Source organism: Pseudogymnoascus verrucosus, assembly GCF_001662655.1.
Source record: "Pseudogymnoascus verrucosus strain UAMH 10579 unplaced genomic scaffold scaffold_34, whole genome shotgun sequence".
NCBI classification, from domain to species: Eukaryota; Fungi; Ascomycota; class Leotiomycetes; order Thelebolales; family Thelebolaceae; genus Pseudogymnoascus; species Pseudogymnoascus verrucosus.
Window position 1 is genome coordinate 236962 of NW_017263685.1, and position 15056 is coordinate 252017.

At 53.0% G+C, this 15056-nt stretch overlaps 7 protein-coding genes across 7 annotated transcripts; 2 read left to right on the plus strand and 5 right to left on the minus strand.

Moving 5' to 3' along the window:
• Positions 1-653: 653 nt before the first annotated feature.
• On the minus strand, positions 654-2986 carry VE01_07505 (uncharacterized protein; the record flags this gene model as incomplete). Its single annotated transcript, XM_018276939.2, has 3 exons — positions 2477-2986; positions 1295-2426; positions 654-1234 (listed from the first exon to the last, which is right to left on the minus strand). Exons 1-3 carry the CDS (start codon positions 2795-2797, stop codon positions 654-656), a joined length of 2034 nt encoding a protein of 677 aa, XP_018128650.1. The 5' UTR covers positions 2798-2986.
• A 547-nt stretch (positions 2987-3533) lies between these two features.
• On the minus strand, positions 3534-4161 carry VE01_07506 (uncharacterized protein; the record flags this gene model as incomplete). The annotated part of the gene is made up of 2 exons (XM_018276940.2): positions 4024-4161; positions 3534-3963 (listed from the first exon to the last, which is right to left on the minus strand). The coding sequence occupies exon 2, from the start codon at positions 3879-3881 to the stop codon at positions 3534-3536; it is 348 nt and encodes a 115-aa protein (XP_018128708.1). The 5' UTR covers positions 3882-3963; positions 4024-4161.
• Positions 4162-4272: 111 nt separating this feature from the next.
• Positions 4273-6582, minus strand: VE01_07507 (uncharacterized protein). Its single transcript, XM_018276941.2, has 2 exons — positions 4804-6582; positions 4273-4749 (listed from the first exon to the last, which is right to left on the minus strand). Exons 1-2 carry the CDS (start codon positions 6298-6300, stop codon positions 4717-4719), a joined length of 1530 nt encoding a protein of 509 aa, XP_018128652.2. The 5' UTR covers positions 6301-6582; the 3' UTR covers positions 4273-4716.
• A 1447-nt stretch (positions 6583-8029) lies between these two features.
• On the plus strand, positions 8030-9565 carry VE01_07508 (uncharacterized protein). Its single transcript, XM_018276942.2, has 2 exons — positions 8030-8177; positions 8254-9565. Exons 1-2 carry the CDS (start codon positions 8106-8108, stop codon positions 9403-9405), a joined length of 1224 nt encoding a protein of 407 aa, XP_018128647.1. The 5' UTR covers positions 8030-8105; the 3' UTR covers positions 9406-9565.
• A 1-nt stretch (position 9566) lies between these two features.
• On the minus strand, positions 9567-11384 carry CTK2 (RNA polymerase II C-terminal domain kinase beta subunit). The gene is made up of 2 exons (XM_018276943.2): positions 10882-11384; positions 9567-10817 (listed from the first exon to the last, which is right to left on the minus strand). Exons 1-2 carry the CDS (start codon positions 11085-11087, stop codon positions 9698-9700), a joined length of 1326 nt encoding a protein of 441 aa, XP_018128646.2. The 5' UTR covers positions 11088-11384; the 3' UTR covers positions 9567-9697.
• Positions 11275-12771, plus strand: VE01_07510 (uncharacterized protein). The gene has a single exon (XM_018276944.2). It carries the CDS (start codon positions 11379-11381, stop codon positions 12345-12347), a length of 969 nt encoding a protein of 322 aa, XP_018128729.1. The 5' UTR covers positions 11275-11378; the 3' UTR covers positions 12348-12771.
• On the minus strand, positions 12571-14615 carry VE01_07511 (uncharacterized protein). The gene is made up of 6 exons (XM_018276945.2): positions 14465-14615; positions 14233-14376; positions 14086-14166; positions 14015-14030; positions 13626-13849; positions 12571-13558 (listed from the first exon to the last, which is right to left on the minus strand). Exons 3-6 carry the CDS (start codon positions 14153-14155, stop codon positions 13002-13004), a joined length of 867 nt encoding a protein of 288 aa, XP_018128730.1. The 5' UTR covers positions 14156-14166; positions 14233-14376; positions 14465-14615; the 3' UTR covers positions 12571-13001.
• Positions 14616-15056: the final 441 nt, after the last annotated feature.

Sequence of the window (15056 nt, forward strand, 5' to 3'; positions counted from 1 at the left end):
AAGCTTTACTTTAATATCTTCCTACTCCATGAAATCCTCGCTACCGTATGCATTTAAGCGCACGACCTCTCCTGCTCTTAAATCTACGCTTAGTTAGAAAATGATCGATAGCCACCTGCTTATACGAACATCCTAGGACGTTACTCCGTTATTTAGCCCATCTTTAATGTAAAATATGGTGCTTGAGCGTGTTACCTATACTAGGGTAGTAATGATATATATCACCCATACTCTGCTAGTAGGGCAGAAATGATGTGCAGGAACATAACTCCTACAAAGTGATAAACCCCTTCCACATACTAGTAGTCTATCTAGCATATATTTAGACGTTGTAAGAACTATAATACATGGTATCTCTACTTTTTGCAAAGAGGGACTATATGCAATAGCTAGTGTTTATAACAACTGTAATCTTAAAGCTACAGGCAAGCCTTTTAAAACTTCGAGACCGCAAGAGTAAATTCACGTGGGACTTGTCGCTACATGTTTGTCACTTAAGATATACTTATATTCAGCCAAGTTGACTATGCCTCCATCCCCCTAACCAAACAACGCCATCCCACCAACCCTTTTTCCCATTTACCCCTCCCTCCCTTACCCAACCAGCCAACCCCCCTTAAAACACCAAACCCAAACCAGACAAACCAACCCCTCTACCAAGACTCCCACATCTGATCCCCCACCGCCACAACCCTATTAAAAAGTTCATCCCTCATCCCCACCGCCGTCAACAAAAACTCCCCCTCGCTACCCACAACCACCATCCCATCCGCGACCTCCCTCCCCGTCGCCCATCCCACAACCATCTTCCCTCCCCACCCCAACCCCCCAACCTTCTTCACCTCCTTAATCCCGCTCACATCAACACTCCACTCCTTACTCCCCCCCTCCTTCGTCCACCTCAACACCGGCTTCATACCGTCCGTGTCAAGAACAGCACACCCCCTCGACCCCTTATACCTAGCCGGGAAACTCCTCGGTCCAGCAGGGGGGAGAGGCGAAGATGGTACGACACCGAGGCGCTTCTTAGCGTGCGGTGCACCGGCTGCGGCTTTAAGTCTATCAGCACCTATCATAGTCTCCACGCCGCCGCGGACGGTGCTGCGGAGGAAGGCGACAAAGTGACGGCCACGCTTTTTGGGTTTCTCTTTCTCTTCTTTTTTGGCCAATGCCTTTTCTTTCCCCATTTCTGGTGAAGGGTTGACGGCGGCGTCTATCTCGGATTGGGAAGCATCTAGGTATGTTAGCTCATCTCTCTTGACGTCTATAATGGTAATGGGGTTAAGCAACTCACCTAAATGCTCGAGGCCCTCCCCAGCCGTCTCATGCGGAACATCGTGTAGCTCCTCGTGCCCCTCCGGCGGCGGCGGTAACGGCGCTTTATGCTTCTCCCCCACCCTGAGCAACGTAATCATCAACTGCGCATTCGTCGGGACACCCTTCAACAACGAATTCCTCAACCTCAACATACGCTGCCAATCCGGATTCTTAGCATCCAACCACTCAATCGCCCTCTCAATAATCGGCCCCCCAAAAAACCCAAACCCAACCGCAAACGAAGTCCCCTTGACAACCGCATGCGCGCTGGTAAACAATGACACGATCAGGAGCGGGGAGAGGATCGCAGCGAGCCTTATTCGCGGCGCGAGTAATGGGAATGGTGCGGTGGGAGATAAAGCGTTTGCTAGCCGTTCGTAGGTATCCGTGGTGTCAGAAATGGCGCGCATGACGGGGCGCGCTTTCGCCCACATAGCTGCTGACATGGGTTCTTTCGTTTTATCGCCCTTACCACCGTGTTTTCCTCCCGCGGCTTTCGTCTGTGCATCCGCGGCTTTGAGGGGGGCTTCAGTGGGGTCGGGGACTGCGGCGTCGAGGGTGCTTTCTTCCCCTTCGGCAGAAGAGGAGGACGAGGGAGGGGGTTGGTTCCCTTTTCCTGCTGCGCTGCTAATAACAATTGCTGAGAAAGCAGTTACGAAGTTTGAGGCTTCCTGTTCTACTGCCTCTCCAGGGTGACTTTCAGGCGCGCCGGTGAGGGAGTCATCACTCCCCAGAACCCCGGCAGCCGGACTCTGAACGCCCCCGCTTGAGGAATCAATCAACGCTAACGGCGCTGGCGGGAAAGCAATCTCTCTTGTGCTCGGCACGAGGATAAGGACCATCATGAAAGCGGCAATGGTAGGCACGAGTAGGTTATACACCCATGCCACGCCGTAGACAGCGAGGAACGCCATCGTGCGGGGTCGCTCGCGCCAGGACCGAAGACGAGCGATGTGTTTCACGGCAGTCATGGTGCCGACGATCATGGTCATGTAGAGGCGCTCTATAGTAGCGCGGAGTTTATCCGGAGAGAATTCCTCGATAGGGGAGATATTTAGATCCAGGGCGTCCATGGGCGGTGTGGGGGTTGTTTTGACATGTTGGATTTGCTGGTCAGGGGGTTAGTTGTGCTGTTGGAAAAGGGAAGGGGGTCTGTTACTTTGTTAAAACGCCGCAGGAGCACCCAGAGGTCGTCGTTAGGGAGTCCGGCGATGAGAGGGCGTGGAATGGAGCCGGAGTCGTTGTGCCATCCCAGATCGCGCACGGAGGATGCGCTGTGGGTTTGCGCGTACCCCTTTTCCTCCGGCTCAGCGGCTGCGAGGGCATGACTATCTGTTGGTAGGTCCTCTGATGTTCTGTCGACAGGTCTGACGGCCTGGATAGGTTGGAGTTGTGGGCCGATGGGGTTATCATAACTTCTCGCAGGCGCCAACGGCGCCAACGGCGCCTGCTCCCCAGCGGTAGGTGTTCCGCTTTCCATTCTGGAAACTATAAAGTTGTTCTACGTTATAATGCGTCCTCGCTTTGGGACTTGCATGTGTTTTGAGGTAATGCCAATGGGCAAGGGGGGCGCTGAGATGTTTTAATTCTCAAAGCCGGGCCCAGGCACAGGGGATGGAGGGGTTGTGATGTCATAGCTTCCGCCACATCCTTGTACTGATAGATCCAGCTACAACTCACTCCACTTTTGGATCTGGGCACGAGCCTGGGCACGATGGGAGCGAATGTGGGATTTTAGGATTGTATTGCGATTGAATTTCTAGGGCAGTATGTTTTATTTTATGGACGCAGCCCGAAATAGCCTCATTGCCCATGGTATTCTTCAAATATAGTCCTCTGCCTTCCTCACTAGCAATATCAATCTACCCACCTTCCAGCCGCCTTTCAAGCCGTTTCGCCTGGCTACTACATCTACCCGCTTTTTAATTTGGTAGGCAAGGGGTAGATATATGGTAGTTATAGTTCTGACGACCGGAATGTTTATTGTACTCAGAGTTACAAGACACCCGGAAGGCACGAGCACTCATAAAGCCAGTAAAACATTATATTCGTCAGCCGTTAGAAGCCATGCCTATGCCTATGTCCATGCCATCCAGCAATTTGTCCATTTCTTCCATCATAACCTCATAATAACCCTCCCATGACCCAGCCAAGCCCAATCCCAATCCCATGCTCATGTCCCAATCCCGCCATCCCCCATCTCCCCAATCATCTCCCTACTGCGCACCCCCATTCTTCTCCGAAAACCCCGCCTTCTCACCCTCCCCCACCCCACTCATCTGCAACGCCCTCTTCCAATCCTGCTTATCCCAGCTCTGCGTACGTCCATACTTCGGCTTCCACCCCTCCTTCCCCTCTTCCTTCCCTCCAGCCCCCTCACCAGCAGCGCGATGAGCCAGCCCTTGTGCCTGCTCTGACTTGAAGACCGCGGAGTGTGGGTCTGCGGATGTGTCGTCGAGGGGAGAGCGGAGGATGGGTGCTTGTGCGTCGGGTTCGAGGGGCGTGACGGAGAGGGGGGAGTGGGGTGTTTTGGTGGTGGAGGGGTGAGTTTGATGGGTTGACATGGTGGATTCTCGGGTTTGGATGGTGGTTTGGTATGTGATCGATATGTTGATGTGGTGTTGAAGGGTGGCGAAAGTGTGTGTTCTGGAGATAGTTAGTTGAGACGCGTCTATTTCGTTGGTTGAGTTGGAGATGAGAACGTACTGAGTAGTGGGGTTGGTGGTGGTATTATAGGTAGATTAAACAATTGATTCACTTTGAGATGGAGAGCTGGAGGAGACGTGATTGTTATACAAGAATCAGTATTTAGGGAGATTGACAACTACAAATTGTCGTATTGCCTCCTATCGAAAGCCACAAGTATCCTTGCTTCGAGACATTGGAAATACGATATACGACCAGTGACGTTGTCAGTTACGAATCAGGACTAGCGCGCGGTTACAACTGCGCTAACCATCTAGTGCGGGGAACTTTCTTCGATAAGCGTGGGAAGCCGATAAGAGCTTTCCCATAACGTTTTAGCGCAACCAGCAAACGGAAACGTCTTTTTCTCACAACAACGTTAAAGGGCCATCCCAAGTCACTCATTTATATCATCAAGTCATCGGTTTTCATCGGAATTTCTCTTTGAATTCGACCCCCTATTCTTTCTACAAGAGTTACTCTCAAGTAACTAATGTCCGCCTACACCTGCGATTATTGGAGAGACCACCGCCGCCATGGTATTGACTCGCGCGCAAACGGAAATAAAAAAATCAAACAAAAACTCCTTGGCTATGCAGCTTGGTGTGGTAATATAAACTCTGACGGTAAGGGTTCTGGCGTAGGTGCCATATTTCATATACAGTAAGTCGGATCGGTTGCCGCTCGAAATATGCAGCATTCACTTGCTTTCAATCATGGCGTTCTTGGCTTCTTCCAGTAATATTGCTGCGAAATTGTTAGTGGCTGGTCAGGAAAGAGAGGGCAAACAATGAAACATACCTTGTGTGATTTACGGCAGTTTCTCAACGACGGCTTCCTCAGCCCATCAACAACAGCAGCTCTACGGCTCTCATCCACATCTTCATCTGGGATGTAATAGTATTCGCTCTCCAGTTGTTTTCCGGCAGCATCCTTTCCTTCACGGTGAATCTCGCCGATGCAGGTCGTTGCTGTGAGAGCTCGGTGGAGTTCTTCCTTGGTCAGGCCCTTGTTCTCTGGGTGCGAATCACTGATACCCCTCAAATCCGAAGGTAAGTTGTTGAGGATGACGGACAGTGGCGTCGAGGACAGGCGGGAGAAGGCGAGCTGGTTGACTACATGGTTCACGAATGGCTTTGGCTCAGCATTATTGGTGGATTCGGATTCTGAGCGTTTTTCTGGGGAGGGAGAGGATGCAGCGGACGATGCTTGGGATGCGCGGCCAGATTCGAGTTGTGGCGTCTCACCCGCAGTGAAAGCAGCCATCCTTGAAGAGATATTCGCACCGAAGGGACCGAAAGAGTGTACAATTGGATCGTTCTCCTCATCCGGGTCCTCCTCGCTAGCCTCGCTCAACTCGCTCGATTGACTGGCGCTCAAGTCTGCAAATGGCTCGAATTCCTGTGACGATTGCAGCTTGACCTCTGGCTCTACATCGGAGCTTGCGTCTTCATAGACCTCGACTGTGGCGTTGGTGGAGTGGCTTTGGGAGAAAATATTTGGCAGATTACCACTGGCGGCATTGCCTGCTGGAGTCGGCGATTCAGGCGACACAAGGCGTTGTCCCATTCTCAAGGGGCTCGATGGCATAGCCACGCCCAGTCCGACCAAAGCACCCTGTCTCCTCGGAGAGTCCAGTTCATCCCAAGCGGAAGTGGTTTCCGAAGCAGCTTGGCGGCGTCGAGGCCACGCGACGAAAACGCGTGCATCCTGAACATCCAGCATTATTTCCGCGGATTCTGTTTCCGATGTGAAGCTGTCACCCTTCGCCAGATCCCAGCTGCGTCCATGGCAGTGCACCTTCATTCCATTCCAGCCATTGCATATTATCTCAACCTTGCTTGTTCCCAGGGATGAAGTCGCGGCAATAAAACGCGCTTTGACGTGGATTCGCGAGATGAGCTTGTTGGCCGAGAGCTGGTATTGCGAGGAATTGCTCGATCTTCCCATGAGGAACTCGTCACCATTTTCGGGAAGGACGACGGTTGGGACAGCGGAAAGTGGTGCTCGCTCGGAGTGCATGGATTGGCGTCGTTGGATCGATGGCTTGTTTTGGACCCTCGGCGGAGATGAGGACAAGATACCGGTGGTGGAAGTTGGGACCGGAGTAGGATACTTCGAGTATGCATTTCGCTGAGAAGGAGAGTAGAGTGCTTGACGTTTCGCTGGTCGTGGGAAGCCAGGCGAGGAGGATAGTGGCTCGAAAGCTGGCAGCAGGGAAGGAGCAGGCCTCTTCACGCCGGCCACTGGGGGTAGTGTTGGAAGCATGTTAACTTTGGATGGACTCTCTTCCATCATGTTCACGGTTTTCTTCCCAAGATCGGGATTTCCTCTGGTAATTGAAGTTGTGGTGGAAAGATCCTGCAACCGCGTCTCGACGCGGTACCTTGTCTGGTGGGGGCACGCGAGAAGATATGTTTTGGAGTTTGTAAGAGGTCGACGGAACAAATAATGTACAAACACGCAATGATCAAAATAGCAGATCAAAGATTAAGAAATCAGTAACAGTATGAAGAAGGTCGAGAAAGAGGTCGCGAAATAAGAGGCCGCTTGCTGGGTTTTGAGGGAGGGCTAGAGTCGCGGTCACGAAAGATTGGAGCAGTGCGAGTTATGTGAGAAGCTGGGTCCAACGCGGTACGCCCACCGCGCGCGTTTTTGCGCTAGGAAGCGACGCTCCTCCCTGCGTACACTTTATACAGCTACTTAGCAAATGTCAATTCAGGGATTAATGTGTATAAAGAAGTGAATTGTATTTATGACGGCATCCGAGAAGTTCCAGACAGTAATTAATTGGCACCGGAAAGCCCCAATTGACTCCGTGTCATCCTGTTCTCTCCGCCTATATCGTGCCAGTTCTACTACTTTTTACAGCTTCCACGGTACTGTACTGTGTCTCTGGTGTCTCTCCCTAGAGCTCCCTTTAGGATGCAAGCAGCAGGATTCACATTAACTGTCATTAAGGGGCCCAGACACCTACGCACATCTCCTGAGACGCATCTCAGATGTTCGTGATTCCACTGATTCCACAGACTCAGACGCGCCTCGGCAATCTGTTTTGCCTATTGCCTCTCCACTCCACTCTCACAGCCCCATACTACCCAACCTCCTGATCAAAAAAGTCGCGATACCTACATATTTCCCACCGCACAATACTGTACATACTGATGCACTATACGCAATTCGTGCCCTTCTTCATGTGCGATCCAAGTGCCTTGTGTGTAAAAACCACCACCGATCTCCGCCCTCTGCATGGCGGTGAGGACCCCTAAGTGTTTCTACGCGCCGATGGGACATATGCACGATTGAGACTTCGTAACCAGCTATTGGACGTCTTACCTCTGGCGCGCCATGGCCTGCAGCTGCGAACGGAAAAACCTGTAGTTTGAGTGCCCAGAAGGTCTCGCGTGTCTGATTACTAGAAGACACTTCTGTAAGACATAATTATACCTTAATGCACGTCTGTTGGTGGACTGGTGGACTGAGCTTTTTCATTGTTCGCGGTGGCTTTATGCCCAGAGAGGTCCCACTTTGCTCTTATTGAGCCTTTTCTGCGACGCGTCTTTGGGCCGATATTACGCCTGGATATGGGCCCTGTGGCTGACGAAAGGAGGATCTTCGGTCGCTTCCTCTCCGAGATTGTACGACAGTTGAGCCGGCCATGAGGAGCAACCGTAATTGAAACGGTATTTTATATAGATATCGTCCTTGTCGTGTGTTCATAATAGATATCTTGGTGATGGATCCAAAGGACAGCAAACCCCTTTTGGTGAGCTCTGCAGCAGCAACAAAGTTGATATTAGGCACGCACCTCAAAAGGGATCAATAAATGTCTTTGACCTCCTTCACTGTGCATGATGTGTGTGGAGTTATGGACGTGATGGTGAAGCTATCCACAAGGGACAAGTGACAAGGCTGAGGTTTGTTTTCGACCTGGAAGCTATTTTATCAGCCTTGCGCTAACCCCCAAATTACAGCCAACCACATACACCATCTGCGCAATCATCTTCGGTAGAAATTTCAACCACCCAAAAACTTTAAAGTTTATCATTTGAGGCCGAGATCAGAGTACTCTGATCCTAAATAACCACCCCGAATACTTCAAAATGGCACCTAAATCTACCACTCTCACCACTAAGGTGCAAACTGGATCGCCGTACCAGCTTAACTCCGCGCAGGTATTTACCAATTCCCCCCACTGAATGCTTCAGGCACACGATAAGGATCCAGATTTTCTAACATCTTTTTCTTCAGACCTTGAAAGCCTCCAAAGCTCTCATCAAGCACATCAAGACCTCGGAGAAAGGCACCGCCGAGAAATCGGGCAAGCGCGACCTCCTTGCTGGCGACGATGAAGAAGACAGCGACGACCTCGACCAAATCCCCATCTGGCTCAACATCACGACCAAGAAGCACATCGTGGACACCAAGCGCCTGAAGCCCGGCAAGATCGCCCTCCCCCACTCCCTCAACTCCTCCCCCACCTCCACCATCTGCCTCATCACCGCCGATCCCCAGCGCGCCTACAAGGACATCGTCGCCTCGCCCGCCTTCCCCGCCGAGCTGCGCGCACGTATCACCCGCGTCATCGGCCTCAAGAAGATCAAGGCCAAATACCACCAGTACGAGGCGCAGCGTCAGCTGTTCGCTGAGCACGACTTCTTCCTCGCTGATGACCGCATCATCACCCAGCTCCCAAAGACCCTCGGGAAGACCTTCTACAAGACCACCACCAAGCGCCCAATCCCAGTCAACATGCAGGCTCCCGCCCCGCGCGCGGAGGGCAAGCGCGTCCCCAAGGCCCAGCGCGAGAGCGCTGAGAAGGTCTTGATTGAGCCTAAGCTCCTGGCGAAGGAGGTCGAGAAGTCCCTGTCTGGTGCGCTGGTTGCGTTGTCGCCCAGCACGCAGACTTCAGTGCGCATTGCGGCTGCGGGATGGAAGGCACAGGATGTGGCTGAGAACGTCGAGGCGGCTGTGAAGGAGATAATCGAGAAGTTCGTGCCGCAGAAGTGGAGAGGCGTGCGCGCTCTGCACATCAAGGGCCCTACCACCGCCGCGCTGCCGATCTGGCTTGCTGATGAGCTGTGGGTTGATGAGAACGACGTGCTTGAGGATGAGGTGGAGGAGACGGAGGAGGTTGCTGAGGCGAATATTGGGAAGAAGAGGAAGCGTGTTGCGGGTGAGGAGGAGACCGAGGAGTCTAAGACCGATAAGAAGGCGAAGAAAGAGAAGAAGGTGCTTCCGGAGAGTAATGATAATAATCTGGATAAGGAGATTGCGTTGAGGAAGGAGAAGCTGAAGAAGCAGAAGTCGGAGGCGGCTAAGAGCGTTGTTGATGAGCTGCCTATCCCAGCGGCGGCGAAGGCGGAGAAGAGCAAGTCGAAGAAGCGCAAGGCGTCTGATTAGAGGGTTGTAGTATGTGGAGCCAAAAAATGGAGCAAGGCAGAAACAGGCATGTGGCGGCGTTGATGGAGTTTTGGAAGATGCTAGTTATGACAGTGTAGGTTATTTTTGCAAAGCATAAGTAGAGGAGTACAAGACATCGAAAAAGTATTCTTATAAACACAGTCGTCTTATTGCCATGCAGCGTGATTAAGTGTGAACACGCCAAGTCTGATTGTATCAACCAATAGTGCTGTAACGTCTATATTCATACCATTCTATCTACGACTCCAAAACCATCCTCCAACGTATCCCCTCAGCGTCTAGGCCTCTTAAACCCCCTCTCATGCCTCGCCCGATACCCATCCCTCTGCCCATTCCTCCCATCCCTCCTATCCTCCCTCCTCCTCTCCTCACCCGCCAACGACCTCGGTACCACCGCCGCCTCCTCCTCAACCTCAACCTCATACTCCTCAAACTCATCCCTAAAATACTCCGCCACCACCTCCTTCTCACTCCTCGCCTGCCCCCCATCAAGCATGAACCTCACCGTCCCCTCCTGCCCCCTCGCCCCGCCCCTCCTCCCCGACCCCGCCGACCTCGGGGATAGCGTCGCCGGACTCGCCACATCTCCCGCCCCCGCCCCCGCCCCCTTCCCATTAACCCTCACCTCACTCGGACTAGCCGGCGTAATCGGCGTCTTCGGCGTCTTCAGCCCCAGCCCCTTCACGGCTCCATTCCCCTTTACCTCGCTCCACTCCCCGAAGCGCGGGAGACGCAGCTCCTCAGCCTCTTGGTTGAGCGCGATGCGGATACCGATGAAGCGCTCGAGCGTGTACTGGCTCCCTAGCTTCGTCGCTTTCTGGAAATGTGTGTAGAGTTCCAGCAGGTCGAGCATGCCTTCCATGACGTGGGCGCGGGGGACGCGCCATTTGGTCTTGTCAAAGGCGGCGAGCTGGTCTTCTTGCTTGGAGAGGAGGCGACAGGAGAGCTCGAGGCAGGCGAAGGACATGGCTGAGGAGGTGACTTTTAGGGGTGCGAAGGTGCGGTAGAGGTCGAGCATCATTTTGTATGCTAGTTTCACCACGTCTTTGTCGAGCTGACACCGTCGACCTAGCTTGATGAGGTACTTTTGTGGATATCGGTTTCGGTAATCGAAGCCGCTGGCCTCGAGCATGAGGCGCTCGAGACCGATGATGGTCTTGCTCGGCCCATCGAAGACGCTGTCGTCGGGGGCTAGATGTTCGGATGGAGAGCTGGTCTTGAGGTTGTGGGCTGCGCACAGGATCTCGCGGGACTTCTTCAGCGTATCTTCAATCTTGCAGGCGGCGAAGAGAGCAGCTGCCGCGGCGTCCGTAGAGGCATATTCTGTATCGCGGTGGACGAGCCGGAACTTGTGGTAGTAGATGACGGCGGTATCGAATGTGCGGACGGGTCTGGTAGAGAGGGTGTTAGCAAATCCACAATTAACTCACAAAGAGATGAGAGGTATAGACATACAGCTGAAGCGCTCGCCGAGTATCGTCAATCCATTGTACGCCTTGGAGTCTGAATGTATCCTCCCGTTGAGGGTTTGCGCCAGTAGCGATTATCTGCCCTTGAATCTTCTGCTCAAAAACGAACGGCTTCGCAACCTGTATATAGGACGGGTGGGGGCCTAGTTTCTGGCTGTATGTGACTTCTGCTGGAGCCATAGCTGATATCATTACTCGGCCAGCTGCGGCCTGGTTGTAAATGAAGAGTGCAGTTATAAGGCTGAGACTGAGAAGTGGTTAAGAGCAAACGTGCACGGACGATTGACAAGGCTGTGCCTGTCGTGGACCCATCCCCCACACCTTGGAGGCGAATCCAGGTGCTGACGACTCATGGTCTTGGCCTACCAACTCTCCTCCTACAACTCGAGCATAATCCTCACTCCCATGCCTTCCACAACATAGAAGCCGGCCTTCAATTCCATCACATCAACTCCAATCGACCATCATCAAAACCCACCCAAAATGTTCCAACTTCCCACTCTCCTCACCCTCGCCCTCGGGCTCGCCTCCACCACCACCGCCCTCCCCGCCACCATTGACGATGACTTCATCACCCCCCTCCCCCTCATAATCTGGCACGGCCTCGGCGACTCCTTCACCAGCGCCGGCATGCAAGAAATCGGCTCCCTCGCCTCCACCATCCACCCCGGCACCTTCATCTACAACATCCACCTCGACGCCAGCGCCTATGGTGACCAGCGCGCCACCTTCTTCGGCAACCTCACCACGCAACTCGAACAAGTCTGCGCCGACCTCGCCTCCCACCCCATCCTCTCCACCGCCCCAGCCGTCGACGCGCTGGGCTTCTCGCAGGGCGGACAGTTCCTGCGCGCGTACGTGCAGCGCTGTAATCTTCCGCCCGTGAGGAGCCTGGTTACCTTCGGGAGCCAGCATAATGGGATTACGCAGTTCCAGACCTGTGGGCCGAGTGACTGGTTGTGTAAGGGCGCGAATGCGATATTGAGAGGCGGAGCGTGGTCAGCGTTCACGCAGTCGAGGTTGGTGCCAGCACAGTACTTCCGGGATCCGGAGGATATGGAGAATTACCTCGCGAACTCCAATTTCCTAGCCGATATCAATAACGAGCGGGAGGTGAAGAATGAGGAGTACGCGGCGAACTTGCGGAAGTTGGAGAACTTCGTGATGTACATGTTTGATGAGGATGTGACGGTGGTGCCGAAGGAGTCGGCGTGGTTTGCGGAGGTGAATGGCACGGAGGTCACGCCGTTGAAGGAGAGGAGCATTTATACGGAGAATTGGCTGGGGTTGAAGGAGTTGGATGAGGCGGGGAAGTTGAAGTTTTTGACGGTGGAGGGCGGGCATATGAGGTTGAATGATGAGGTGCTTAATAGCACTTTTGGGAATTTCTTTGGGCCGGAGGGCAGATCCTTCGATCATGGCAAGAAGCAGCAGGGACCTGAGGAGCTGTAGATCAGCATCCGATATGTTATAGTTATGGTGTAAGGCAAGGTCGGCGTTGTGGCTAGGTTTGGGTTATGGAGAATTGGTGTATTTGCTAAACCCAATGTTTTATCAAATGCCAGAGCGGGTTCTTCTGCGAGTGGCTTGCAGCTTACTCCGAAAATGAAAGCTGGAACAGCAAGTTATCTTTGAACCAGCTCATCTCGCATTGTTCACACTGTCTTTCACTACCCATAAGTTTTAATTTGAAGGCGTTTTATTTCTGAATATCTAGTGCATCGAAAGCGGCCCTGACAACGAGGAACCACCTACAGCTGGGAACTTGTACACCAAAATAACCCCTCCCTACCCTCCAGTAAAAGAGACACTTCCCACACGCTCACTCAATGCAACTCCCCCCATCCTCCGTCCCAAACTCTCCCTACAATTTCATAACCGACAACACGCGGCTCAATGTCCGCTGTCCGTGTCGCACCACCCTCCTCCCTCTTCGTGGCGCTTCCCATATATCCCACCAATTTTTCCACAGACACTTTGTTCCTCCCAATCCCACCCGTCCCATATATTTCGACCTGCGATAACAAAACGCAGACCATGCTCACCAACACGACCTGCGCCGACCCCAGTCCTTGTCTCTACAAAGGTGTCCTCTCCCCTCCAGACTTAGTTCGTCTTCCTGGCAGGCGCCGGGCCACGACCAGCGTATCGGCCAAGATCAGTCACATCGTGGAACTGCTTAGCCCCACCCTTGATGGTCTCCCACACCTGTCTCACGACCGGGGGAATCCCCTGACCGCCAACAAGCGAATCCACTCTCGCCGCCAGGCTCTGGAACTGGAACTTGACGAAGCTGCTCTGGGAGAGGCGAGCGCGGAGGAACGCCGTGTACAGCGTCAACAGGATCCAGGAGCCGCGGGAGAAGATGATAGCTGAGCCGAGGAGGCGGAACCACAGCACGATCTCGAGGACGGCAACGAGGCCCATGGACTGGTCATAGTAGTCCTTGACGAAGTGGCCGATGCGCTCAGCTAGCGCGGAGGGCTTGTAGACTGGCTTTGCGGAGGGCGAGGTGCCTGCTGGCGGCACGACGGTGGCGGGGGGGTTGATGGTGGGGATGAGGTTGGTGCGCGAGTAGGTCGCGACGTGGAAGACGGAGTAGACGCCGAAGGGGAGCATGGCGAGGGGGTACTGGGGGGAGAAGAGCCAGACGAGCGCCATCACTGGGGGGGAGATTAGCACATGTCCGTCTAGAGGCCAAAAAGGCCAAAAAGGCGGTCAATGACGTACCTAGGTATTGGACATTCTCGTCCGCGGCGAAGGAGAGGAGTCCTGGCTGGGCCTTGCTGCCGGGGCGGTTGCGCGCGCGGAATGCCTTGTAGACGACAATGCCGTAGGTGGCTGCGGCGGAGACGAAGGCGGTGCGGTACGAGAATTGGGCCCACGTCGAGTAGTAGTTGAAGGTGAGATATGACAAGCTGTAGCGGAGTATACAGAAGAGTAGCGACAGGTGCCTGCGAGCTTCATGTTAGCTATTTATTCCCGTTGGGGCAGCACAGCTATTTGCTGTTCTGCGGGGTATTTTTTCTGAGCTCTGGCCAGGTATCTCGGATGTGTTTTCGAGCTTTTGTGTCGCTTGGAAGCTCGAGAGGACTCGGAATAAGAAAAGTTCGACGTACCCGACAAACCAAGCAACTGAATATTCAATTAGCATGAGCGATCAAGAGTAACAGAGAGCGCATAAACGTACATTGCAGTGTCTGCGCCAGGGCCAGTAGCCTCTGGGACAACGGCAGAGCCGAGTTAGGTGGTGGAGGCATGGCGACGTGATCTGGCCTGTGTGAGCTTTCGAGTTCGGGGAAACCACGTAGCGCAGCTAGAGCAGAGTTGTAATTACCAGAAGGTTAAAGTATTTGAAAGTCGGGGAGCAGAGAGTTCGCAGGGTCTGTAGGGTGGAACGAGAGTTATGGAGGTAAGAAGAGGTGGAGGAGCGAGGCCACGAGTTTGAGGTGGTCGATGTGAGGAGGCTGGGCTGCGCAGTCTAGTCGCACAGGTTAGCTGCTGCCATTCGCTTTGCCGTCATAGGGCGATTAGGAGCGATTATGGAGCTATGGATCCCGCACACTCACCCACAATAAACCACAATAAACCACAATACTTTATTTAATATAAATTTTGTGCTTGAAGCTGAAAGGTTAATATATTTTGGGATTCTATTTGGTTATGCACGAAGGGAAAATTAAGGGCAAAGGGCAAAGGGATTAATTGCTTTTGGAGGTGTAGAACAGTGGTGCCAGCAATCGTGTGACCGCGCTGCCTTGGTCATTTATTGACATTCTTGTCTTATTCAGTATTCCGTTCCCAGTACAAGCCACTGTTTCGTCATAGGGACGCCTCAGCCACAACCGTCAATGACCGAAGTTTATGTACACTTGTCTGGACCAGAGTATGAAGTGGGGTGTACGTGGGGATCCTCTACAGCTGGACAAGCATATTAATTGTGACTATGCGTCCATGTTTTACAACAATTCTGTCTATCAGAGGAGGAAGTTGCATTGATCGAATAAACTCTTGAAATGCTTCCTTCATTAAAAAGTGTTACTCTAGGGAGTTAGTTGTAGAGAGTAGATAAGACTCAATCCCATGTGATTCCGTATATATAAGCCACAAACTACGACTGAATCCGGCACCAAATTCCAATCAACTCAAACCAAACCCCCC